Below are 27,262 nucleotides of genomic sequence, written 5' to 3'. Positions count from 1 at the left end.
GGGTTTTGGTCGGTAAGAATCCGACATAACCCACGGCTCCATCCCCGGGGGCCGTGGATATCTATGCAAGATTTCCCCACTATAAAAAAAAAAGAGGTAACACATCTGCGAATGTTCATTCGCTACCCACCACTCAGCTATTAAAGTCCGTGCCTACTAAGAAGTCAGAACAAAAGTATGTAGTAAGTGTGATACTGTGTAGTAAGGAGGTAGTATGTATTATCTTCTATCGTTGGACCGGGCTGGCACCAAACTACTTCTTCCTTTGAATTAAATATTGGTCTATCTCCATACAAAATTTTGACAAAATCAGAACAGTGGTTTTCACGTTATTGACGTAAAACAACAGAAAACAGACAGAAATACGAACAGTAATATTTAATGTACAGACATTGCTACTAGTTTATTGCATGGTCAATTTAGCAGAGGTGACTTACTGGATAGCGTCACCGAATTAAATAAAAAATCGAAGGTTAGAGTTGAGGAAAATACTAAACATCTTCAAGCGCAAGTTACGTAAACCTCGTCAACGGTTTGTTTTAGACTAAACCTATGTACAAGTGTCCATTTATATTTTTCGTCGTCGGGTGTTTAATAGGCACATAAAACTGAAAAAGAAGAAATTCGATTATTGTGGCGGGATCACGCGTGAACGAGAGATAAGGCGTTGCCACGGTACGAGCAATGACTCGTGTCGGCATCGCGCCACGTGATCGAATTTTCTATCTTTATCTACTATCTTCGTTAAAAAAATATATAAAGCATTTTTGTAAAACTGAAAAAATATTAAATTTAGGGGTTGGGGGGGGAGGTATATCGCTAGTATCTTCAACAACACTCCGCAATATGTTTGGTAAAATGCTCTGCCTTCTGCAAGTAAGAGCGTGGCGGCTGAGGGGGTCGCGGACGACTTCCAACCCGGGGATACAGGCGTTTTATTCGATACGAATCGGACGTAACCCACGGCCCGCTCCCCCCTAAAAATAATACGTTAGAACATAGCGTGAGAATGCCGATTTATATACGGGATCTCTCCTCTCGAGGTTGGCTTTAAAATACACGAAGAAACCCGTTTTAAATGTTTTAACTGCAATAAAGGGGAGAGGCCAAGGTGTATCGCTAGCACTGTGATAAACGCCAATGAAAACTTTTACCAATAATATTTAAGTATGTGAATATATAAACTAAGGTAATGGCCATTAAAGGCAATACTAATTTAAGGTTATCTTAACAATACTAATTTAAAGTCAAAAGTAATTAAATACCGTTAAAAGGTCTCGGAAGAACAGGAGTGCTCATAGCCTGCTACCTCGTGTACTCGCTCCGCATCAGGGCGAATGATGCAATCCGGTTGGTGAGGAAGAAGCGGCCCAGGTCGGTGCAGACCAGTGGCCAGATACTGTGCGTGCAGCAGTTTGAACACTATATACTTCCCCAAACGGTTGTTTTTAGCTCGAAGTAAGTGGTGTTAATGAGCTACATATTCAACCATTATATTATTAATATTCTCGAATCCATCTGATCACACAATATATTTCATTAAAATCAATCCTGCCGTTCAGCAAGAGTTTAATGACAAACAGACACAGAAATAAATAAAGAGATTATATGTACGTCTTAATGACACTGAATCATAGATATAATTACCATTTTTTTTTTTTAATTATTACAAAATATAATTACAAGCTAACGCAAAAAGTAAAAAACAAATTCCATGATTAATAGACAAGGAAAATTGAAAAATTAAATTACAATTTTTAAAGACAACGTTTCCACACATTATAAGTTTACCTATAGAGCTTGCTCTTTACCGATAATGCTAACTCTGTCATGTCCTTTATTTTAGGTCAAATACATTTAAGTTTGCATTGAACCAATATGAAATTACATTTTTCAGAGATCCTCTGATGCTGACGAGAGATTCAAAGACATGCGAGTTCACGCTGCGTCAGTATTTACATCGGCAGCGAGCGACACTTCATGGAATCGAGGAACGAGTATTTAGAGAATTACCTAAGGTAAAAAAAACACTAAACACACTTTTGCTTAAAAACTAGTATATAGTTTTCTTTCATGTTTCTAATCAATCTGTGGCCTTTTCACAAACACCATTAGGCGCGAAAAGCTTATCGATACCACTTTTATCAAGATCTTCAACATATTAACCTAGTAGGTATCATCATCATCAGCCCATATATGTTCCCACTGCTGGGACACAGGCCTCCTATGAGGGTTCAGGCCATAATCCACCACGCTGGTCAATTGCGGGTTGGCAGATGTCACATGTCGTCGAACTTTTGATTCTTGGACATGCCGGTTTCCTCACGATATTTTCCTTCACCGTTTTAAACAGTGGTGATGTTATCCCCATGCGCAGATAAATTGAAAAATCAATTTATTTCCTGCACGCTCGCCCGGTCTCGAACCCAGACTTATCGATTTTGAAGTCCGAGGTTCTCACTACTGAGCCACCACTGCACTAGTAGGTATAGTATTATGTTATCTTTGATATAAACAATTTCTATTGTATATTGTTTAGTGTACAGTCCAATCAATAAACAATATTCTGATCTATCAATTCTAAAATTTATAAACTTCCATATTTCAGATAGTCTACTGTCTCTGCGAGCGGCTGCTCAAGTTGTGTGGATGTCAGAAAAGTGCTGGATTGGATTATACTGTTAAGAACAAGCCCTTTTACAAGTCATTCATTTGTTACAAGCTAAAAGAAAGCAGACCACCCGATCTGACGACACCTGAAGAAGTACAAAATGGTAGGCTTTCCGGCCATTTTCCCGCCATACATTGTATCCTATTAGGGGAGTTCAATATTTTAGAGGTTAATTAAAAAATATTGATACATAATTTAAGCCGAATTCTATCTGAGGATAAAAATAGAGTATAGAATACCAGCGGCACTTTAATACATTAAAGTATTTAGGTTTGTATTGACTTCATCATTTATGATATTACTGTACAATGTACACATTGGCTTGCCTGGAAGAGATCACTCTTAAGTGATGTGGCCACCTTCTGTGTTGCTTTTCGGTTAACATGTTTTATGATTATTTCATACTCTATTTTTTTGTATCTTTTACTTCCAGTATTATTTGATAAAGAAATGTAAATTGTAATGTTTCATATGCCATTGATTTAGTAAAAAATTAAATAAAAAGCTATATAAAAAATTACAAACGTCACAACTAGGCCAACCAATGAATCTACCAATGGTAGAATGGCGGAATGCTGTAGAAGAAGATGTGGAAAGGAACCTGGAGTCTGTTAGCAGGTACACCGGGACTGGAGGAAGCATCGCCGCTGTCCAGGTCTACGAAGTAAGATTATAAAATACGCTGAGAATTGAGAACCTTTAGTACATAATTTCTTACAAACTATCATTCGTAAATATGTATAGCCTACTTAAAATTCACATCTACTCAAATGCAGTAGATGTGAACTTGGAAGGAGGAGTGTGATGATTTTTAAGGCTACATTGTCAAAAAAGCTACTACTTGTGAACCTCTATCTTCTATGAGAAATTCGTTAATATTATATTTTTCAGATTTTTTTCTGAGTTATTTCAGAAAAAAACCAGAAGTGTCACATTATACATAGCATACTACATCACTTAATATTTACAAAGATAGCAAGAAAACACTCCAACGTCTTTAGTTAAATTCTCCAACTGTTTAGAGATAAGTTGGTGAAACTGTTGTAACACAATATGCAAAAAAAATTCATTTGTCCTGACACTATATTACTGTTTGCGACATTTACTCGCAAACAGTAATATAGTAATATTTTTTTCAAATTTCTAATTCTAGGCATTTATATTTGACCATCAAAGTCTTCCAGAGGAAAAACTCAAGTATCTCAAGCAATTACGCGCAGAAATTAACCAAAAAAGGGAAGCGATGAGCCAGATAGACGAAGAGGTAATCAAATATATGAGAAGGAAAACTATTTTTTTTTTGTAATCTTTCTTTTTTTTTTAAAGAGAACTTTTTTCTATGCCATCGTGTATTATATTATCTATGACCTCGTTATCACACTAAAAAGATTAAGACTTTCGATTTCGCTACTCAATGTAAAGTTGATATCTACTGCCAAATAATAGTTACGTTATAATATTCCAAATTATTACTACATAATATTTAATATATTAATAACTAGCTGTTCGTCCCAGCTTCGCCCATGGTACTTGTATGGCCTATGTCACTCAGTGAAATTGCAGCTTTCCAATGGTGAAACAATTTTTTAAATCAGTCTACCATCTTTGTGTAAAAACGTGAACAAACATACAAAAATACAAAAGCCCTACCGGACCCAATTCTGTGGTCCCGCTTTTTTTATTTGGTTTTTATCTATATTTTTAGGAGGATCCAATAATCTTAACAGGGCTGTTATTTCAATGGCTTGAGGGATTAAAGTGCCCAATTTTAGACAAGGAGGATCTTTCAAATATCGTTAGCCGTTCCACTAATATCGAAACATGTATACGAGCACTGCAAATGGTAAATGTATCTTGAAGATTTTACTCATTGCACAGCAAGTTTCAAACGTCTCTTCAATTATAATTTCGCAAGTTTGTCTTTCTTTTAAAGAGGCAATTTTCTTCAAAAGGAATTATATATATCGGTTGAAAGCTGCACTCAACAACCGAGTCAAACCGATATAATAACAAAAGCACAAATAATACAGTCGAATTGATAACCTAATTCGTTTTTGAGAACATAGGTTCAAAATAGTAAAAATATACCATTTCGTAAATGTTCATATCAATAATTTATTTATGTATTTTTCTTTGCTTTCAGGAAGACATTATGTTAATAGAGTATTTACTACGCTTCGTTATAAGACTGCGCCCATTAGTGGCGAATAAGAAAGTCGATATTCTAAAACGCCTTCTCGCTTCATTGTCGCACCAGTCAGTCAGTTTTAATGGCAAATTACTTCCTAACGAATGTTTGCCTAAATTGAGGGAAGGAACTTGCAGTAATGTTATCAATTTTATGTTACGCATGGTGTTAGAAGTACAAAATGATATAGCAAAACCGAGTCGGGATGATGTTGATGTTATCGTACCACCGAGAAAAATAAGAATAAAAGCCTGGAAATAGAAAATAAATCGTTTTATTTAAGAGTTAACAACAACATATTAGCAATTTTATTGACACATCCGGTATTTACATATAAAAAATTAATTCCTTTCTATAATATCTCAGAAAATTACGATCTCAGATAATCCAGTTGATGAATTGGGTTTTTTCTCATATTATTTTTATCTGTTATAAAGTATAGACTATGGGCATAGACTACTGAATGACATATTTTTGACATATATAGCAGCTTGAGTGCTTGACATACGCTATTTATTATTTATATTATCTGTATGACGTTGACGCTGCAATCGTGTCATCGTTTTACTTACACGTTGTCATATATTACGAATTAAAAATAATATTTACGCTGATTGCTTATCAGATTTTATAGTTACAAATCAATTTTTATTTTAAACTATTATAACATGTCGTCTACTGAAGATAGCTCTCAACTTAAAGCGGGACATCCTCCCGCAGGTAAGGATTTTTATTTCTTTGTTTACATTATACGTAAAATGCCAATTGTTACAACAATTTCTTCACAAAGAATAAGGTGGATTTTCCTAATTCTTAGTCCTATATCTAATGCTCTAATTTTAACTTGTAATTGTAAAGTTTTATATCATTGTAACTAAGTACGTCACCTTGAAAACTCTCATCTATAATTGCATGATTACGAAGCTTCTGTTATTAAACAAAGAACACATTTCAAGGTCATTAGATACATAAGTATTAAGTACCAACCGTGTCAAATTTATTTACCTACGCCGGACATGAAAAACAGGTTTCAAACCAAAACTTTTTTCGTAAACCACTTTTAAATTACTTCGGTGACAGCTATTTCGTGTCTCATCAAATAAGAATGTGAACGTGAATGTACTTCAATTTGAGGTTTGAATATTTAAAAAAAAGTTTTTATATATTCACTAATATCTGTGCTATTACAGTCAAGGCTGGTGGTATGAGAATTACCCAACACAAAGTGCCTCACGCGAAAGACGCAAAAGAATCAACTACAACAGAGGACCTAACTGGTCTCTCTGGTCCCTCACCAGTTCCGTCCAACCCAGTGTCAATAGCTGGGGCTCCAAACAGGGGCAACGCTGACTTCACCCCTCAAGCAGCACAAATAGCTCACAGTCCCAAACCCCCAGTCCATGTTAATGTTAAGCCATGCCCAAATATTCAACAACCTCGCAAGTAGATATCAAGCAAAAAACTCAACTCATACATATTTTCTAGTTACTCGAGCCTTGATTATCTTGACATGAGTAATTATGAAGTACTATGAGTGAGAAATAACTTATGTTGGGTGTTTTTCATCTTCAAATAACAATCAATAAATAAATAATATAAATCTCCAACTATATTGATGTAGGATCATTGTTACAATAAGGAGAAATTTTAAATGCAATAATAGTGTTATTTAGGAAGGTGTTAGATGTTTATAAATTTTTCTACTGTTCAGATAATTGTTCAATTCAATGGATAGATTTAAATGATAGTAAATGAGGTAAAAACTTTAAACAGCTGTGTAAATGAACAAACACCTAACATAAATAAAACTAGAGCTGAATAAATCTGTATGATAAAACATCATTAGTAATTAAAAGTATATTGAACATTACCATACTTTTAAATCATATAGATTTATTTTACTCGGCAGCCATATGATTAGATTGATATATTAAGAAGTAAACTAAATAGTAAATAAGCATTATTATTCCAGAATTATAACATAGTTATAACTTGAAGTTACAACTTAGTATGAACACCAATGTACTGCCAATCTTTTTATAGCAACCTAATCAAGGCATTTTCTATTTGATCCAATTATTTTTTTTTTAAATAGCATCTCACTATGTAACTGACATAAAGCAAGTATGAAGATAATCTTACTAGACAATACCACAATAATATGTAGAATCAATATTTTAGAAGGATACTGAACATATAATAGTAATTGAGCTATGACAAATTTTTAAATAATTATAATAGACTAGCTCCGCCCCGCGGTTTCACCCGTGTAAGTCTGTATCTCGTAGGAATATCGGGATGAAAATTGTTTTTGTGTTATTTCTGTTGTCCAGCTATCTACCAAATTTCATTGCAATCGGTTCAATAGTTTTCGCGTGAAAGAGTAACAAACACACACACCCTTACAAACTTTTGATTTGTAATATTAATATTAATTGGATGGATTTAAAAATAACTAGCAAGTTATTTTGACGTCTTATTAATATCAGCGTTATTAAAAATTTAGTCCACTTCCAACACAATTTGTATCTTCCATGGAATGAACTATTTTATAGAAAAAAAATAAAAGGATCAAAATATTAATTAGTTAAGACGTTTTTATGAACTGAATTATTAACTTTCGTTTTCTTGAGTGCAATTGTTTTAGATATATTCGATTTACTTCCATTATTTGTTCACTTTAGTGTGTAAGCAAATTTTATTGATATATATATATTTAACAGTTGTCATAACTTGTTAAGAAAAACATAATATATATGTATGGTTATAATCAACAAGTTTTATACGTTACATCTTGTGTGAAGTTGTTAGAGAGAACTGTTAAAACACGAAGTAAAATATTTTATTTGTTTTAGTAATTGGTTATTTGTAATATGACCATTGATAGACTGTTTTATATATATTTGCGGCATTCCCACAGCATTTAATTGATTTCACAGAATATTCAAAATTGTGAGAAATGAATTTATTTTGGTTGGTGTACTTAAAAATTGGGACGAATTTATTATATTAATTTTTAAACAGATTGTTAATATCTTTGTATCGATTATTTGTGTTTATTTTATTTTGCAATTATTTTATTATGTATGGGGTTTCATAATCCCTATATATATATATATGCACAGCTTGATTTTAACTATCATGTTAATATTCTATTTTTAATTGGCTGCGTAATATTTACCTACATTCCTTATCAATGCATGTAATTTCCTAATGCAGTGTTTTTTTTTTATTTCACTTCTAAGATAATCACTGATCACTATTTAAATGATTAGAAATATTATTTAAATACTGACCATTGATGGTTTATGTGCTTGTATTTTAAAATAAAAAATCAGATGAATATTATTCGTTTTATTTCTAAATAAATATGTGTATAAATAATAAATAAATAATTGATAGACAAGTATGTATAGTGCTAATAAATGTTATTTGTTCTCCGATGACCGCCCTTTTGCTTTTGATAACATCGTATTGTAGATCTGTAAAAAAATATTATTTTAAATAGGTACTCATAACATGTAAAATTATAAACAGTTATCATACTGATAAATTGCCAGTCTTAATCAGTTGAAAGTTCTATAAGATTTAATATGATAATAGGAATATCTGTATATTTTAAATTCTCGTGTCACAATGTTAGTTATCATACTCCTTCGAAACGACTGGACCGATTCTCGTGAAATTTTGTGTGCATATCCGGATGGTCTGAGAATCGGCCAACATCTATTTCGATATATATGACTCGTTTTTAAGCAATCTTTTTGGAATTGTAAATCGATATATAATTTATACTCACAGAGTATAAACTAATCGCTCACTACAGACGGAAGTCGAAAAAATCTTGCAAACTATCTGATCATGTTACAGTCTAGCTAAAAGTATGGCTACCGTTTCAAATATATGTTTGTAATAGTATATTCCGTATTCGTCTCGCTTCTAGTAAGTTAGAGGAAATATATACGTTTCACTTCATAAAGTATTGAATCATATTGAAGTATACTATAATCATATAGTATAAAGTGTTGAAAACCGATCATGATCTAACTTGTGAGATTCATCACATTTGCTTGCAATTCAGAATTATTTTTCCTTGAACAATAATGCGAATACATATATCGCAATTATGTCTTACCTATGCTGAGAATTTACTACGGCCTTGATAAGAGATGATTCTATCTGTGTTATATACACTAATATTCTATAGAGAAAAGTTTTGTTTGTTTTTATTGAATAGACTCCGAAACTACTTATATTAGAAATATCTGGGATTAGATATGCAAGCAAATTTATATACGAGTATTCTTTTGTCCTGCACATTTTTACTAAATACATATGACTCATCTGTATTTATTGTTGTTTAAATATATAACTTGATCTATGTTTATTAAAAACTAGCTTCCCGCCCGCGGCTTCGCCCGCTTTCGTATTGTTCTATTACCTTTTAAATCTTCCGTGGACAATACATAATGCATCAAAAGAATGATTATAAAAATCAGACCAGCCATGCTCGACTTTTAGCCAGACTAACGAACAGCAATTGATTTTTATATATAAGACAAGATATAATGTATATAAAAGAAAGTCGTGTTAGTTACACTATTTATAACTCAAGAACGGATGAATCGATCATGTTGAAATTTGCTACGGAAATAGTTGGAGACCTGAGAGAGGACATAGAATAATTTAGACATAGAATAATTCTGGAACATAAATGTCAATTCGGTACTCACACCCTTCATGTATAATGAATAAAAATAATTCATATATAAACTATATTTTAAAATAATATCTTGCCTCTTGCTCCGAGTCCATATGCGTTTGTCTAAGCCGAGCATACGATTGCATTGGAGACAAATTGTTTTCTAGAATAATATATATTTTTAAACATTATTAAATAGATAAAATTATACATGAGAAGCTATATAAAAAAATAATGCTGTAATAAACGATAAGTTTCTTGTATGTAAAGTGAAATCAAGCAGATCTCTACTAATATTATAAATATGAATGTATATTTGTGTGCTACGCTTTCAGGCCAAAACTACTCAACCGATATGGATGAAATTTGGATCGAAGGTAATTTATTACCTGAGGTCTGCGATCAACCTTACGCTTCTGCAAATTTCCATGGGAGATGGTAGTGCTTAACATCAAGTGACCCACGAGCTCCATTGCCGACGATGACATAATAAAAGACAAACTTTCGCGATTAATAACATTATATACTTAGAAGGAGAATTGAATATTCGCTTACCGGTTGCCTTTGGAGATTCCAATTTTTCGGGCTGTAAAATAACATATATTTAATAAAATTACTATATGAATAGAACAATTAATAATTCTAATTCTTGATTAAAATAAAAAACTTAAAAATTTACCTACCGACTGTTAAAATGAATAACATCAATCATTAACTAACACACACACACACACACACGCACACACACACACACATATACACACACACACTTTGAATACACAAAATGGCAAGTAAAGTTTAATTTTAATTTGTATGTGATACAAAAAAAAAAAAGATTGAGTCTCACAATGAGGGGGACCTAGTCTACGGTTCAATGCAACATCTGTAAATACTATGTAATATTTTTTTGAAATAAATAAACAATTTTTCTATTCTTTCAAAATTTCTCATTTATAAAGCATATCAATGCTGTAAAACTAAAAATTAAAGAAACGTATTATATTGTCAATGGCGACATTAAAGTTTTGGGATTCCTTAAAATCTTACCACTTCATCTAAACTCGGTTTAAAATATTTAGAAAATTCCTTGTCACTCTGAGTTCCCGCCATTACTGGCATGGTTGCAGTCGCTGAAAGTGATTAATACATATTTTTTATATTATTCATGGTTTTTACTTTGAATACTAAAGTAATTAATAGGTCCAGTCTATAAATAAGTGATAGCGGATGGTGAGATTTCTTTGATTCGTATTAAATAAATACGAAAACGAAGAAAATCACTACGTAGTATAAAACAAATTAGCTTTCCGCCGTTTTTATGTCTTCATTGTTAAAAGTTACGCAACAGATTTCTATGGGGTTTTATTAACAGATATAGTGATACAAGAGGAAGGTTTTATGTATATATATATATATATGTATATATTGCAACCGCGCGAAGCCGGGGCGAGTCGCTAGTTAAAAATAACAATAGAACGAAAGAGTGTACAATGAGAAAATTACACAATCTTTATTAATATTATATAACTGAAGCGTCTGTAGAACGCGTTAATCTAAGGAACTACTGGTCCGATTTGAAAAATTCTTTCAGCGTTAGATAGCCCATTTATTGAAGGAGGCTTTAGGCTATGTACCACGGGCGAAGCCGAGGCGAAACGTTTGCTAAACATTCTATACTAACATATCTGTTTGCCCCACACCGATTCTCTATAATTGACGCGCTTCAGGCCAGCGCGCCGTCGCTTCCGGCCGCGCATTGCGCTCTTATTCCTAGATTCAGTCGACAGTTTTCTGACCACTTTGTGATATAGGCATCGGGATGAGGCATTCGACACCTGGTTATAATAAACTACTTTAAAATCCATAAATTACAGAGGTGTATGTTGGTATTGATGGATCGTTGCTTTTTCGCGCATATTATTTACTAGCTACGCCCCGCGGTTTCAACCGCGTTAGTCCGTATCCCGTAGGAATATCGGGATAAAAAGTTGCCTATATGTTATTCCAATTGTCCAGCTGTCTACGTACCAAATTTCATTGCAATCGGTTCAGCAGTTTTTCGGTGAAAGAATAACAAACGCACACATTTATAATATTAGTAGGATTTTCTTATTTCATCAAATCTGGTAAGAATTTGGCATAGAGATAAATAGATTTGGTGTTCGATATAGGCTGTCTAGTCTACACAACACATCGATATGTCGCAGGCAAATCGTAAAATTTTTCTGTGAAAAAACGGCGCCATCAGCTTACGAACACTCGGTACTTTATATGATAACGAGAATTCACTCTTTCCAAAAGCCCACTAGGTGCTGGCTTCGAACCGATAGAGCCTCATTTCGCGGGTGTCAATTAATGTGTAGTTCTAAAACAAAACGTACCTTACCTAACTCAAAACCGAACAAACATTTTCTAACTCCAAATTCTCTCACACACACACACACACATAATATACTCATCCATCCAACAAAGTGTCAAACACCAAACACTAACCAACTCGCATTGCAAGTCATCTAATTCGTCCTCCATGATATCCAGCTCGTCTGTGTCTTTGGCGGGAACTATCAACAACTTTGTCTCTGGACACTGGCCAGAGACAATCAGTTGGGACGACTTAGGAAATATTAGTCGGTGGACGGTTCTAGAAAAATGTGAAACCAATTATTGAAGACTTTATTTCTAAAGTGGATTTTAAATAAATATTACAAATCAAGCTATAAATTATGAAACTCATAATTCTTTATTGGCCATCTTTCAAATCCTTTAGCTTTATCACGTCTAGGACTTTTGTCAAAGAATCTTAGGATAAAATACAGAGTAAGCTATGGCATATGCCGATCACAACAAAGTAGCTTTTAGTTTACCTTGGTATATAGCAAGGGGGTTGAAATAATTCCCTCGTAGCTAGATCCTGGCATACACCGTCCAATAGAATGATATCTTCCATTAATTCGCTCACCACAAATATCTACGAGTTAGAAAATTTATTTAATTAAGGACCGATATTTTTAAAGCCCGCGAAAGAAAGCGTTTGAAAATAAGCTTATAGAATTTGATTTTGGGTTTAGTTGTTAATTTTTTATATATAGACTGTCCCGCTAATGGTGTACTATGCTTAATGGTACTTAGTTTTGCAAACGCTGTTTAAGAAAAAATACTCATAAAATGCCTGACACCCTACATAACCAATCTACTGAAAACGTGATGTTAACTTAATCTGAACTAATATTATAAAAAGGAAACATTATTGTGTTCTCGTATGTAAGTTTTTAATGTTTTTCACATGAAAACCACTGAACCATTTGAACGGTGCACTCAGACTGACATAGACTATATATTTACCACAGGCGAAGCCGGGGCGAACAGCTGCTTCATCACTACATAGTATAAAGACCCTATGTATGTATGATTGGATTTTTAAAACTACACAACGGACTTGGATGGTTTTTCTTAAATAGATAGAGTGACTCAAGAGAAAGGTTACTAGGTGTTATTCTATATTATATAAAGCAAAAGGTAGTAATAAATAAGAAAAGGCCAATTTTTCCACCTTACTGGAACCTTTCACCTTCCCTCCTTCGTCAAGTACCATTAACTTGAAGAGAGATAACCTTAAAAGCTTTCAAGCAGGGGACAAAAGCATGCTCCAGCCGCATGCTGATCTTCTCTGATGACCAGGAATGGTATGCTGGCACACTTGGTAACACCATCAAGGAGAGTTTGATGCCTATCTCCCGCCACATTGATGACTCTAACCTTAAAAATTATCAGCCTCACTGGATCCAAATAAATTAAGAGAATTGTATCTAGTCTAGACCTTTAATTTAAGAACTGTAATCATCAAATTATGTCGAAGTTAATTCACAGATTCGATTGAGATAGTTTGATGAGAGGGCTCAGGAGGGTCAAATGGAAGTGAGGGATGCTGGTGATATGGAAGATGACTTTCATGAAGCAGAAACATAAGGGTGGAGGGTTTTTCTGTTATTGTTAAATAATAAATTATTATAATAGTGGGAGGAATGTTGTATATGTGTGCGTGGCTGCGTCCGCGCCTATGTTCGGTTGATCAATTAAAGCAGTGCGAATGAAGTCTTCGAGCGTTTCACTTGTCCCCTACTTACATATCTAACAGGATCCGAGGAAAGACAAAGGAATGTTTTATCCCGGTAATCCTACGAAAACTATGCGGGTAAAATCCCGAGACTCAAACATTTTCCTTGACTGCGCGGGTAAAGCCCCGGACGGAAAGCAATCATCTATCTCTGTACCCAATTTAATATAGATTTCATAAGCTGTTTTCACGCGAGCGACAATCATGCATCCGTTTATTATCTTTCTATGACAAGATTTATATAAATATGAGAATCGGTCAAGCGCGAACTAGACTCGACACACTACGAGTACAAAAAAAAACAACCAGCACCCATCCAACTTATAACCGTGCCAACCGTTCCACAAACATTTATTATTATTTGTTGACATGGTGACAGAAATTCATCATTTCTGAAATTTTTAATTGCCCAAATTGTCACCGTTCGTGGTATATAGCATATATATGGTATATAGCGTGGTATATAGCGAAGTCTTTGTAATAGGACCCCGTTTTACCCTTTGGATAAAATTTGCTATATGCAGAAAATCAGAATACCTACACAATATTGGATATTTTTTCTTGTCTCTATTGTCAGGACAAGGTTTGCATAATTGTTGTCAACGAGTATAGAATCCGCCTACATGTTATTACTAGCGGTCCGCCCCGGCTTCGCCCGTGGTACATGCTTCCTCTTTGGTACCTTCCTCAATAAATGGGCTATCTAACACTGAAAGAATTTTTTAAACCGGACCAGCAGTTCCTGAGATTAGCGCGTTAAACAAACTAACAAACTCCCCACTTTTAAGATATGAGTATAGATATAACTTACCCCATAATAGGATTCGGCGCCAGGTTAAACGCCTCCTTTATAACTTGCATGGTTATATAATAAGCTTGTACTGCAGATTCGCAGCGGACGGTGTAATTGTATGGGCGATTGGTCAATACCTGGAAAAATGAGTTTTTCCTTTTAATAATTCCATTAGGATTTAGCGCCTGCGGGAATATCCGTATAAAAAGTAAATTATCTGTTAGTGAAAGTCCCATCTAAATCGCCTCAATTGTTCTAGTGGTAAGTCGGATCAAACAACTAAACAGAGGCAGACGGAAAAAAACTGCAAAATTTGTCCACATCACCGCTGCTCTAATTCTAATAGAAGCATTTTGAAAAAACCGACAGGTGGAACTAAAAAAGTCAAGGATTAAGAAAATATTAGATAACAATAATTTTGATGATGTCGTAGTTAATGATATGATTGATGATAATAATGACGACGACGATGATGATGATGATGATGACGATGATGATGATTAAAATACCACAATAACCATTATACATACACCCAAAACGCCAATCGCGTTCCCCGAAACAATATAATCTTGACTCGGTTCCGAAAACTTGAGATCAGTAAGAAACTCATAATTAGGTATTGCTTCGTCCAAATCTTCTTCAGGTGGCAAGTACGAAGCCTCACACAACCCTGACACTAGTATGTAAAGACCTTTGGGCTGATCACCTAAAAGTGTTTATGTTTTATCCCATGTATTGAAAACATAATATTTAATCACTACATAGTATAAAACAAAGTCGCTTTCTATATCCCTCCCTACAAAGGGATTTGTATGCTTAAATCTCTAAAACTACGCAACGGATTTTGGGGGGTTTTTTAATAGATAGAGTGTTTCAAGAGGAAGGTATACTACACAGAATTAACGCGTGCGAAGCCGTGGGCAAAAGCTAGTGGCAAAACTATCTTATATGATAAAATAATTCGTTTCTACAAAAAAGCTTCTGGGGAAAGGGGGAAAGATTCTGGGTGGTTTCTGGAGTTGTCATTAGGTCCCATCTAGAGATGCATGTGCAACCATATGACAACAATTTCAAATCGATTAATTATCCAATATAATCGAGTAACAAAACTCAAAAAATACAGCCGAATTATGATCCTCTTTGATTGTTGGGAACGTCGGTTAAAAAATGGCAATTGTCGTTGGGTAAAAAATATTATTTTTGTTGTTTTATCTATACTCTATATATATCACATTAACTAGCTTGAACAAGCAAGCTGGTGGTATGTAGAAAAAAAAAATTAAAATAGATTTTTCCACACTTATACCAATAGAATTATACCTCTGGATATTAATATATCGTTTATATTATAGTTATGTATCTCCGAATTTTCTATGAAATAGTCCGCCACTCTCTCATTCCCTTGCAACCATGATATCGCACGGAGTTGTGTCTGTTGAAATTACTAACGTGAAACTGATTTCTATTGCGAAGTAATAAGAGTTAGTTTTGAGTGTGTACTCTACACAAATTTGAAGGTTTTTTTTATAGCCCACCATTTCAATTACATTTTATTTTTCATCTCTGTGGTTAAGCAGATTATTAATTTTTCGTATGAATTATTTGGAAATATTTAGAAATTAAAAACTTCTTAACGGATTTTAAACGCGATTCATTCCTTATATTATTATCCCGACGTTTCGAACACCTTACAGCGAGCGTGGTCACGGGGAGACTGACTGTCTCTTAAGAAGTTTTCAATTTCTAAATGTATAATACTCGCGTAAAATCAAACACAACAAAATACTATATTTGGGAATATTTTTTTGATGTTATAACGGCCAACTAAGGTGATTCACCTGATAGTAAGCGACCGTACATGAACATAGCAGTACTGAGGTAGAACCTCGATAGCGATAGGGACCGGACTAGGAAGGGTGATATAGATAGATAAGGAAAGGAAGCCTCCGGCACACCTACTCATCGAACGAAACACAGTAGCATGCTATGCATAGTTCCCCGGTGCGAGCTGGCCCAATTCGTGTCGAAGCGTGCTCGACTCCAACATATGGTTGATGAATAGAGAAGGGCTAGTCCCTCCTTGCTCAATATATTACTTTACGGTAAAGGTTTTACGTTCTTAAGACAGGTACCTAGCTAGCGGTCCAGAACCTCCTAACATAATTGTATACAAACGTATTATGTTATTGAGGTGAACAAAGATTTAGTTAAGTTATGTTTTCTTTTATTTTATCAATAGAGTGTAGTGTTTAATTGTAGGTTAAAGACTGTATTAATATATACGCACCTCAGGTGAAGATGGCGCCACTAAACTGCCCTTGTGACGAATGGCCTGGACTCTTTCTTGTATTGCATTTACTAGCAATCGATATTCCATTTCGTCTAGAAATCCTGCAATGTTAATTAAAACGTTATTTTTTAAATAAATAAATAATTATGCGAGTACATTTCTTCTTTAATAATTCCTACTGGCTTTTTTAACTATATTGACTTAAAACTAAACAAATGATATAATTACAAGAACAAAATTTACCTGTTTAAAAGGTTATTTACAGAATATTACATGATTTATATTTTGATAAAAAAGGGAAAGGAAAACTGCGATAATAAATTTTTGTGAAGTGTAATGTAGTGTAGGAGAGTGAGTGTAGTGTAGTTAGTGTAGTGTAGTGTAGTGTATTGTAGTGTAGTGTAGTTAAGTATAGTGTAGCGTAGTGTAGTGCAGTGCAGTGTAGTGTAGTGTAGTGTTATATTATGTTTTACCCTCTTCTTTTAGTTGCATGGCATCTGAAAGCATAATGTTCAGAGTGGATGTGGTCGCTTGCCTCGTTTTCACAGTTATTGCAGTCCACGGCCGGTCCCTTTGTAAAAGGCCTAATTGTCTTGTTACTGCTAGTCTGAAAAAGAGACAACAATCTCTAAAGCCCCGTATACACGGACCCTAGTCTCTAGGGTCATCCATTCACACAATGGAATTAGTACTGGTTTAAGATGGCACGGTAAGCTTCCTAAATTGATTTCTAGAGCGTAACTGATTTTCTTAAAAACATTTTAGTACAAACTGACCTGTCAGCTTCGAGTTTATTATACAATGTTTCTTGTATTTGAATATTATCCACTAACTGTGGAAGAAGATTGCATACTTCGGTTTCACCTGTCACGAAGCCCTGAATATGGAAATTTTATTCTATTGTATTTTTACAATAAAAGTACTTTAAATAAGGATTTAGCTATGTTTATAATCTTTATAAGTTTGTCACATTAATTAATTAATTGTATATTAACACACCAGATCGAGACGTTTTTTTTTATTGTGCGTCCCCACCGGGATTCAAACCCAGGACACCTCAGTTCTACGCGCATGCGTTAACCACTGTACCAAGGAGGCGGTCGAGTTTTTTTTACACTAATAGTGTACACACCAAATAAAATTAACATTATAGGATATTACGCTTATTCGTCCAGCGAAGCAGTGGTGGCTCAGTGGTGAGAATAAGTCAGGATTCGAGACCGGGCGAGCGTGCAGGAAATAAATTGATTATTGATTTTTTGTGCACATGTGCATAACATCACCACTGCTTAAAACGGTGAAGGAAAACATCGTGAGGAAACCGGCATGTCCAAAAATCAAAAGTTCGACGACATGTGACATCTGCCAACCCGCACTTGGCCAGCGTGGTGGCTTATGGCCTGAACCCTCATAGGAGGTCTGTGTTCCAGAGGTGGGAACATATATGGGCTGATGATAATGACGCTAATTCGAGAGAGTTCCGAAAGTATGGACAACAGAAACATCAATCAGAAAAAAAACAAACACCAGTTACCATAGCTTACGTTACGACGTACCTTCCCAACATCGTACCCAAAGGCCAGTTGTATGTCAATCATTCTATCTATGTAAGCCATTATTTTTGGTACAGACACCCTGAAGTAGAACATTTTAGTTAACGATAAATTTTAGTTAACGATAAACTCCTACGTTGAAAAATGGGTCAAGCGCGAGTAGGTCTCCGCGGGTTTCGTACAAATAAGGTAAAGAGCAACTGCAAAAAAATTGATCACCCATCCAATTTATGACTAGCTTTGTTGCTTAACTTGGATTATGTATCTTCACTATTCTAGAAAACCATTATCTCTGAAAATTGCAACTGTCTAACTGTCACGATTCATGAAATACACCCTGTTGACAGACTGACGAACAGCGAGACGTAAAGCGAAAGCTTATGAAATAAGGTCTCGTTTTAACCCTAAAGGTACGTAACCCAAAACAGACCATTTCATTACATAAAAACCTAGATGATGATATAATTACAACCTTTGACGCAAGAATAATAAATAGACCAAAATACTCACTAACTACGGACAATTTCAACTCGCAGTGATTTTTATCAAATGCTCACCTTGCCAATTTACATAAACGTAGAAAACGCAGCATTCGCAATAGTTTAGTTGCTGTTAAAACACTGGAATTCAAATTATTCCATTTGTCCCACATAGTAACCGAATCTATTATATCTAGGATTAAATCTGTAACGAAGATATTAAAACGATTTAAAAATAAAAACTAATTAAATTTTTCGTGCAACATAATTCGACGTCATAGCGCGGCGACAGTTTAGCGTTCTGACGCACTATCTTCTATTTGACTAAGACGCAATGGCTTCCACATATCACAGAGAAATAATAAATTAAATTTTGAGCAGTACTATATTACAGACTAGCTGTACTTCAAGGTTTTACCCACGTAGTAATGATGTTATTTATTTATTTTTTATTTATATATATAGGCTAAAGCCTTCCTCAATAAATGAAAATGAAAAAATTATATACATGAAATAATTTTTTGAAGTCGGACTTGTAGTACCTGAGATTAGCGCGTCCAACCAAACAAACTTTCAACAGATTATAGTTTTACATATACAAAGGACAAAGCATACACATCCTACCAATATTATAAACGAGAAAGTTTGTAAGTATGCATGGATGTATGGATGTTTGTTACTTTTTCACGCGAAAACAGGTAATCGTATCTGTACTAAATTTGGTACAGTGATAGATTACAGTCCAGATTAGGACATAGGCTACTATTTCCCCAGGTACTACAGAGTGACGCTGCAGGTTACAGCTAGCATCACATAAGAAGTTAAATTTAATCTTTTAATTAAAACGTAGGTCTACAAACTGACCTCCAGTAGCCATAACAATAATAAAGAAATCCAACTTATTCCAGTGCGATTTAAAATATCCGCGAATGGTCAAAGCGTAGAATTTTATCAACATCTCCCACAAATATATAATGAAGAAGAATCTGCAATATCAAGTGCAGACGAATTAAAAAGTATTAACCAGAATAAGCTATCAGATATCATGTTAAGAGGGAAGTAATTCTCTGGTTTGACAATTTATTTCTAATAGTGTTTAAATAATAGCTGTCTGTCCCGGTTTCGCCCGGATGGTCATTTATTTTTGTCATAGCGGGCGACTGAGCTGGTGGTTCGCGTGATGGTAAGCGATTACCACTACCCATGAACAATGAATGCGCTACCCGCTTTATGGAGTGAGGGATAAGGAAAGAATTGACGAGTGGAAAGAAGGAATGGACTGGGAAGAGTCCAAAAAAAAGGACTTCCAATAAATACTATATACTAGCCATGCCCCGCGATTTTACCCACGTAGTACCTGATATTATAGAATCTAAAGCTATCCTCAATAAATGGGCTATCAAACACTGAAAGGATTTTTCTAATGGAACCATTAGATCCTGGGATATACGTGTTTAACCAAACAAACAAACTATTCAACTTTATAATATTAGTATAGATTACTTTTGACGAAAAATATCACTCACAAGTTCAAAGACTTGATCGTAAACGTAACCGTAGGGGTCACAGGCCCCCGCATGGCCACTTCGAACAATATAACGGGTGTGTTACACAGAATCATGACGTATATAAATCCATCGAACCACACATTTGTGACAATCCTGTAGCAACGCTGCCTCCAAGGATGTCTGGGCACTTGAGCATTTGCCGCGTCTGGTATCATCATGTCAACTAGTTTACGTCTAAGCCAGACGGCGTGAGCCTAATGATGGGAAATTTGGATATAATATGTAAATTTGTATATTAATATGATAACTGGATAATAGTTAATGATAGAAAATATTTTATTCAGTTAAGAAATGAATACAGTACAATTTAAAATGCGGTTCTATCTTTTTTAGGTAGGAATATTCTGTGTTATGGCACTTCGAAAGTAGTTCCTTACCAGAGAGTATATTTAGAACCAAACAAACATTACGTTACATAAATAATAAAAAAACAGAAAACACACACACACACACAAACACACACACACATAGTGTGTTTTCACTATTATTATTGCGGTTTGCTATATACCTTTGATATGTACCTACTATACCCACGGAAGGACTTATTGGTCGCCTATAAACAGGCATTGCGTATACAGGGTCTGGAACCTCAATCCTTTCTGAATAAAATCATTTAGGACTACATATTATCATCTTACTACCTTTGGTTTCCACAATGTTCCCAATTGTTCCAAATTAATTCTGCCATCGTTAGAATCAGCGGCCACTTCCACAGCTTGCACCAACGTCCGGACGCCATCTTTACTTATCTTGCCATGTTCATATTGGCGCCAATACGATATCTTCATTGCTTTCAACACACGCTGATTTGCTTCTCTAAAAAGTATTTGAACGTATTCTAGAACACTCTTTTTCGATGTCTACTGTCGTGTGAGGAGTTCAAATTCAAAGATCACCAGCGCTCATGAACATTCGTAGAGATAGAGCCTCCGCGAATGCGCTGCCCGCTTTTAAGGGGAAAGGGATAAGGAAAAGATTGATTACTGGCAGGTAGGAATAGACTGGGAAAGGTGAAAAAATTAAACGGGCCTCCGATCCCCACTCACAGTGAGGAACACAATAGCATGATACTATTTCGCGGTTTTCTGTGGGGGTGTGATACTTCCCCGGTCCGAGCTAGCCCAATTCGTGGCTAAAGCGTGCTCGACTCCCACACTAAAGAACTCATAAAACATCCAAAACCAACGCACCTCAACATTTCAGCTATCTCTTTCTTAGTAGGCTCATTGGGTATCTCCCTCTCGCAATCTGGACACGTGGTGTAATGATATCCCATATAGGTATCATCGTCACTATCCTCATCGCGACCGGACATTTGCAATTGATACGGATGTTTTATAGTTGTATCTGGAAAAAATAAAAACTGATTTAATCACACCACCCATATGGTACAATTAGAGAAAGAAAGTTCTTTAATATTTAGCTTTTTAAAACGCTTTTATTAGATTCTTAATTTTTAATTTGTAAACAATAAGTACTGAATGTACTATTTTAGGTATTTAGGAATTAGTTAATAGGCCAAAACATTCTGAGCTTAATTGTACTTTGATGCAGAGAAGATAGATAAAGATATAAGTAAATAATACTGCATGAAATCCCGCTTTGAAACAATTAATAAAATAGTCCCGCAAAACGTCGGATGCGTCCCGCACATCAAGTGCAAAATAGATAAATATTCTTAGCGCTTTTACAGAGAAGTGTTTCCTTTCATGAAGTATCTGTGGATACTGAAAAATCTATTTTATAGACAGCAAAAATAGGTAGTATAGCATAGTTATTTCCTAAAATTACAATATCATAATTAAAAATTGGGCTATGCATATGGCATGTTTTGGAAATTCTATATATCTTCTAACACTTTTTTGTGTTTGATTTAACAAGCGTAGTACATTAAGAAACGAAATAATAACCATATAAAAAAATAAAAGATAGCTCTAAATACTTACTGGCCTGCACAAGATCCCAATTGGCATCAGCAAGAAATTTATCCATCTTAAGCATTGAGATACACCGATCCCTTGTCATCATTACACGTTTGACACAGTTGGTCATATTCGCTTTCTTGGCCAGAGATATTTCCGCTAGTCCAAGGATCTTTAGTACTTTGGTGATTGTAGTCGCATTAATTAAGAGCGAAAGAAGAACTAGACCCGCTGTTTGTATGATGAATATCTGAAAACATTTTAGAAATTTAAGTTTGTACCTATATTCATTTCAACCTAGAACCATAGTCAAATCTAAAATTTCTTAAACTGCTAGGCTGGAGTCAGATACTTAAGCACTATAAATTTCAACAGTTTATTTCTTCTATGTCTACTCCATCAATTTGCTCAATCTTTATAAATGATTACACTTTTTTATACGTTAATATGATATTTTAATCAAAATGATAAAAAAAAAAACATTTTTATTCTTACCTCACCAGCATCTGCAACAATTGGTGTTTGAAGAACAATCAAAGCCAAACATAGTGACAACGGACCTCGCAAACCTCCCCAAACACAAGCCATTGCATGTTGCCAAGACATACCATATCCTATGTGCCTAAGGATAGGTGTCATTGCTGCATACACCAACAATCTCGAAGTATACACTGTCGTATACGTCACAAATATTAAAGCACATTGACGAACACTAATAACGTAACATAATTTCTCGAAGATCACCACGCCTACTATAGCGAAGATGAGTGTATTTGCAATATGGGAGAGAATCCTCCAGAAATGCGATACCACTTGTTCTACTTCAGCAGATACAGTTGACTTTCGTTTGCTTACCATAACTCCAGCTATAACCGTTCCCAACAACCCTGACACGTAGAAAAACTTCTCTCCAATGTAGTATGTTAAGTATGCCCCGGCCAGAGTCACAGTTACAGAGCAAAGTAAGTCATAATACGTTAATGACAACAATCCAGCTGTTATCTTTCCCATTACGACTCCCAAAAGCACACCTCCGCCAGCGAAACGTAGAAGTAATAAAGCTATTTGAGATGCATCCGTTAACGCCATTGCCAAATAGCCGAAAATTGCAGTAAACTCAATCATTACTGTGACATCTCCAATCAAGCCCTCACCTAGCAGTAAAACGCTTATATTTTTACCTTTCGTCAATTCTTTTAACTGTGTCACTATTTCTACTGGGTATATAGGTGAGCAAACAATTCCAAATAAAAGGGCTGTAGAAAAATTCCAGGAAGATTCTATTAAATAGTATGCCATGAAAGCAGCTATAAGAGCAGTGAGCAAAACTCCGAATACACCCACCATAACAATCTGTGGGAAACTGCGCCAGAAAGAATGTGAATCGACAGAATAGGACGTGAAAAACACAATAATTGGTAGGAAAACTGTTAGCAATAGATCAACGTCGATATAGCAGATCTCCACGAAAGGCTTAAAATGTGGATAATTGTGCGCAAAAAATCCTAATATACCACCAAATACAAACATGACCACTCTGTACGGGATGCACATGCTAGTACAAAGCATAATGGCCCTTACTATGACACCAAAAAGCAATGTCAGAAAGACAAAAAGAAATGCTATAGATGTAGGATAAGCAAGAGTAGGTCGATATGGATCGTCAAATTCTACAGTTCCGTTCCTTCCATTCAAACTTGGCGGTTCCAATCGTTCTGAAACATCACTTGAATTTGCAGTTCCTTTGTCAAATATTGCTTCTTGAGAAACGGGGTCCGTAATATTAGATTTCGATAAAACTCCATTGTAAGATAAAAAAAGGGAAAACAAACAAAATAGATATGCTGGTAAAAGGGACATTTTATGGCTAATCACAAGCATGGCCATAGAGATAGTCACATCAAATGTATAACAAATTATTAAAAAAAATCAATCATGTCAAAATTTTATTACATTATCATAAAACCCATTTCACAAAGAGCAACTTCAATAATCGTCATTACCGTAAAGAACACACAAACATATAATAAAACGAATAATACCAGCTCGAGTCACATGATTCAGTAAAATGAGGTTGCAGTGAATGATAAAAAATGCTACCAAAACTTATTTAACAGATTAAAAAAGGCTGTGCTTAATACTATTATTTTATAAAACCTAATCAAAAAATACATTAATACTTTGTTTCAGAATTAATTATATATATAAAACATTTGCTAGTCTCTATTGAAAAAACGATCAAAGATCTTTAGGAAAGAGAAGTCTTATCCCCGCACTGGATTTCTTAGGACTCTTATATGGCGAGAACTTTTGCGGAGTTTTCCTTGGCGATCGTCTTGGCGATAACATCTCTTTCTCTTGTCTCACACTATCTCTTCTTTCAAGTTCTTTCAACTCTTCGTATGCTTGTTCCAACATACGCTGTTTCCACTGCTCATAAGGTTCAATTTTCGGTTCGCAGGATTTCTCATCTTTAGGACCGGTATCTAACTCCATTTGTTGTTCATCTATAACGATAATTGAATAAATAATATGTGTCTCATACAGTTTATTGTGCTGTTATTACACAAAGAAAAATTTATATATGAACACTGAAGAATTCAATTTTAAGACATGAATAAATGCTCCAAATGCTTTCAAAATTGCTGGATAAAGCTTGGATTTGTTTAATATGTTTTAACTAGAACTTTCACAACAGTATTATATTACTCAACCATAGATCGAAATTTAAAAAAAAATTAACACCCATCCCACTCACCATTTACTATGGTCACTTTTCGTGGTCTTCCCCTTTTCTTGACTGTAGTAAATTTCTCATCAACAATTTTCGTCCATTCCGCATCTAACTTACTCCACTGTCCGGGTTTCAATCTCGATTTTTCAATTAATTTACTTTTTGCTATTTTAACCTTATTTATTCTGTAATAAATAATCATTTTTTTCATCCCTACATCCAAATTTATAGAGTGATTTTTCGTACATTAAAATGCACTAGAAAAAGTAAAGAATGCATATTTAAAAAAAAATTGAAGCCACATCAAAAAGTGGGTTATTTTCTACTTCAAAATTAAGGCAGAAAGATTGGTTCACATTTATAAGGTACTAGCTGCGCCCTGCGGATTCACCCGCGTAAGTCCGTATCCCGTAGGAAATGTCATTTCAATCGGTTCTGCAGTTTGCGCGTTAAAGAGCAACAAACACACACACATCCTTACAAACTTTCGCATTTACAGTATTAGTATGATTAAGTATTAGTAGGATAAATTATAATAAAAGGACGGCAATAAAATTTTTTACCTGCAAGCTTGATAAACAGCCATACATACATATTGTGGCAGAGTAAGATCCATTTCCTGGGAAAAAATTCATTGTGTTAGATTTTTTTAGGAGATGTTTAAATTGATTTTATGGGTTGTGACCGGAACGAAGACGTAGAGCGATTACAATTTTTGGGCCTTTTGAAGTTACATTTAGAGATCTACAGGCATCTTAGGGGTTCAGACTGCATGGTTTTATACCATATACCCTACGATCCTAGACCATAGACTACGACCATAGACCTACGATCAAAATAGTCCTTCCATAATTTTTGTAGTTTTATATAGGTAGGGTAGGTACTCTGTAAAGAAAGGCACAATATTCAGGACCATGCCGTCAGATACCCTAAACTCGCCAATTCATTCGCCTTATCGTTGCCCACTATGTTCGTATGTGATAGAATTCACTGCAAAATGACTTCTTTTTTATTTAAATGAAGCTCATAAATTATTTTTAAGCTCTCATAGGCTGCAGGGAGACCTCTTGCTAAAGAGGTACACTGAGCCAGCTGGTATAAGACGCTCTTTGAATCAGTGAATATGACTATTAATAGAGCAGATATAGGACAAGGCTTCAGTAATGGCGAGTAATTCACATATTCTACAGTAGCTATTCTAAATTTCATAAACTCTAAAGTCTGTGCGTCAAAAAAGGCGGCACCAAGACCATAATTGCATTTGGATGCATCCGTGTACACCTTATAATAATCCATATAACACCCACTAATAAAATCATTACAGATGGCAGACAAATTATATTTATCCATATGGTTTTTTTGGTCTGTTTACACGTGGAATGATAGTTTTAATGGTATCAACTACATTAATACAATTTATCCAAGTTTCCAGACTATATTAACCTGACACATCGCAAGACAACATCACCTTATCCTTAAACAATGTATAAGATTCAACCAATAATAGTTTATACTTCTTACGCCAAAAATTATTATTACCCGAACAAGCAATTGATAATTTATTTAAAATGTCTGATGATATGCTTTCTTGAGTAACATTTTATTTAACACATTTGCAAAGAAGTTAAAGCGAACCATTTGCAATTATATCCTATGTTATTTTAGTATAATACTTAATTCATTTAATAGTTAAGTACCAAAGTAATTCTAAAATAAATAAGTAATTCTAAATAAATAAATAAATACACTAGCTGACCTGGAAAGCATTCTTTTACGAAGATGCCTTATTAATATGGTGCATAATAAATGATGTTCAAACTATTCTCAGAGCAGCCTCTCCAAATACACACACTCTCTGAATATAACACATAAGACTTTCATAAAATCAAGAAAACTATTAGAGAAGGGTCTGATTATTTGTGTAGATTATTGTGACAATACACATACCATTTTAGTAACTTTTTGATATTCGGCTAATATACTCTCAGCCAAGGTCTGAACGCCTGTACACTGCATGATTAAACAGAGACTCGACACTGTTATGTTGTCATTATTTAGCTCAAGCAAATTTTCTATAACTTTCCTGCAATTGTTGTAGCTTGGAGCTTTGAGACCCGAATATTTTATGGCTGTTTTCTGAAAGTATTAGTAACATATTATTAAATAACACAGCAACTCGAATTGTCAATGACCGTAGGCTTTCCGATAGGCTTGATTCTCTATCTTTACGAAGAGACGTTGCGTCTCT

At 34.7% G+C, this 27,262-nt stretch overlaps 4 protein-coding genes across 5 annotated transcripts in view; 2 read left to right on the top strand and 2 right to left on the bottom strand.

Annotated features, from left to right (window-relative positions):
* LOC119837082 (protein tyrosine phosphatase domain-containing protein 1-like) overlaps positions 1 to 5,124 on the top strand; it is a 26,301-nt gene extending 21,177 nt beyond the window's left edge. Inside the window, exons 6-12 of the mRNA XM_038362575.1 lie at positions 1,275 to 1,458; positions 1,898 to 2,018; positions 2,609 to 2,774; positions 3,208 to 3,335; positions 3,825 to 3,935; positions 4,377 to 4,514; positions 4,815 to 5,124. Of these exons, the coding sequence (XP_038218503.1) occupies positions 1,275 to 1,458; positions 1,898 to 2,018; positions 2,609 to 2,774; positions 3,208 to 3,335; positions 3,825 to 3,935; positions 4,377 to 4,514; positions 4,815 to 5,120 (1,154 nt within the window). The 3' untranslated portion in view covers positions 5,121 to 5,124. The remainder of the gene's footprint in view (positions 1 to 1,274; positions 1,459 to 1,897; positions 2,019 to 2,608; positions 2,775 to 3,207; positions 3,336 to 3,824; positions 3,936 to 4,376; positions 4,515 to 4,814) is intronic.
* Positions 5,125 to 5,373: 249 nt separating this feature from the next.
* On the top strand, positions 5,374 to 7,083 carry LOC119836918 (death-associated protein 1). Its single transcript, XM_038362382.1, has 2 exons — positions 5,374 to 5,579; positions 6,050 to 7,083. Exons 1-2 carry the CDS (start codon positions 5,528 to 5,530, stop codon positions 6,304 to 6,306), a joined length of 309 nt encoding a protein of 102 aa, XP_038218310.1. The 5' UTR covers positions 5,374 to 5,527; the 3' UTR covers positions 6,307 to 7,083.
* A 2,420-nt stretch (positions 7,084 to 9,503) lies between these two features.
* On the bottom strand, positions 9,504 to 24,140 carry LOC119837186 (sodium/hydrogen exchanger 10-like). The gene is made up of 21 exons (XM_038362709.1): positions 22,776 to 24,140; positions 22,305 to 22,530; positions 21,549 to 21,705; positions 21,000 to 21,174; positions 20,317 to 20,552; positions 19,655 to 19,776; positions 18,869 to 18,995; positions 18,315 to 18,393; positions 17,535 to 17,635; positions 17,232 to 17,365; positions 16,756 to 16,859; positions 15,789 to 15,900; positions 14,999 to 15,174; positions 14,487 to 14,605; positions 13,173 to 13,317; positions 12,426 to 12,529; positions 12,055 to 12,202; positions 11,243 to 11,396; positions 10,609 to 10,691; positions 10,117 to 10,147; positions 9,504 to 9,523 (listed from the first exon to the last, which is right to left on the bottom strand). Exons 1-21 carry the CDS (start codon positions 24,138 to 24,140, stop codon positions 9,504 to 9,506), a joined length of 3,918 nt encoding a protein of 1,305 aa, XP_038218637.1.
* A 72-nt stretch (positions 24,141 to 24,212) lies between these two features.
* LOC119836942 (origin recognition complex subunit 6) overlaps positions 24,213 to 27,262 on the bottom strand; it is a 5,153-nt gene continuing 2,103 nt past the window's right edge. For both annotated transcript variants that reach the window (XM_038362414.1, XM_038362415.1), the window contains exons 4-7: positions 26,962 to 27,150; positions 25,578 to 25,633; positions 25,039 to 25,199; positions 24,213 to 24,787 (exon numbers count right to left, since the gene is read on the bottom strand). In XM_038362414.1, the coding sequence (XP_038218342.1) occupies positions 24,519 to 24,787; positions 25,039 to 25,199; positions 25,578 to 25,633; positions 26,962 to 27,150 (675 nt within the window). In that variant the 3' untranslated portion in view covers positions 24,213 to 24,518. The remainder of the gene's footprint in view (positions 24,788 to 25,038; positions 25,200 to 25,577; positions 25,634 to 26,961; positions 27,151 to 27,262) is intronic.

This window comes from Zerene cesonia, chromosome 26 (assembly GCF_012273895.1).
Source record: "Zerene cesonia ecotype Mississippi chromosome 26, Zerene_cesonia_1.1, whole genome shotgun sequence".
In the NCBI taxonomy this organism is placed as follows: domain Eukaryota; kingdom Metazoa; phylum Arthropoda; class Insecta; order Lepidoptera; family Pieridae; genus Zerene; species Zerene cesonia.
The sequence above is the reverse complement of the archived record's forward strand: the minus strand, read 5'-3'. Positions and strand labels throughout refer to the sequence as shown.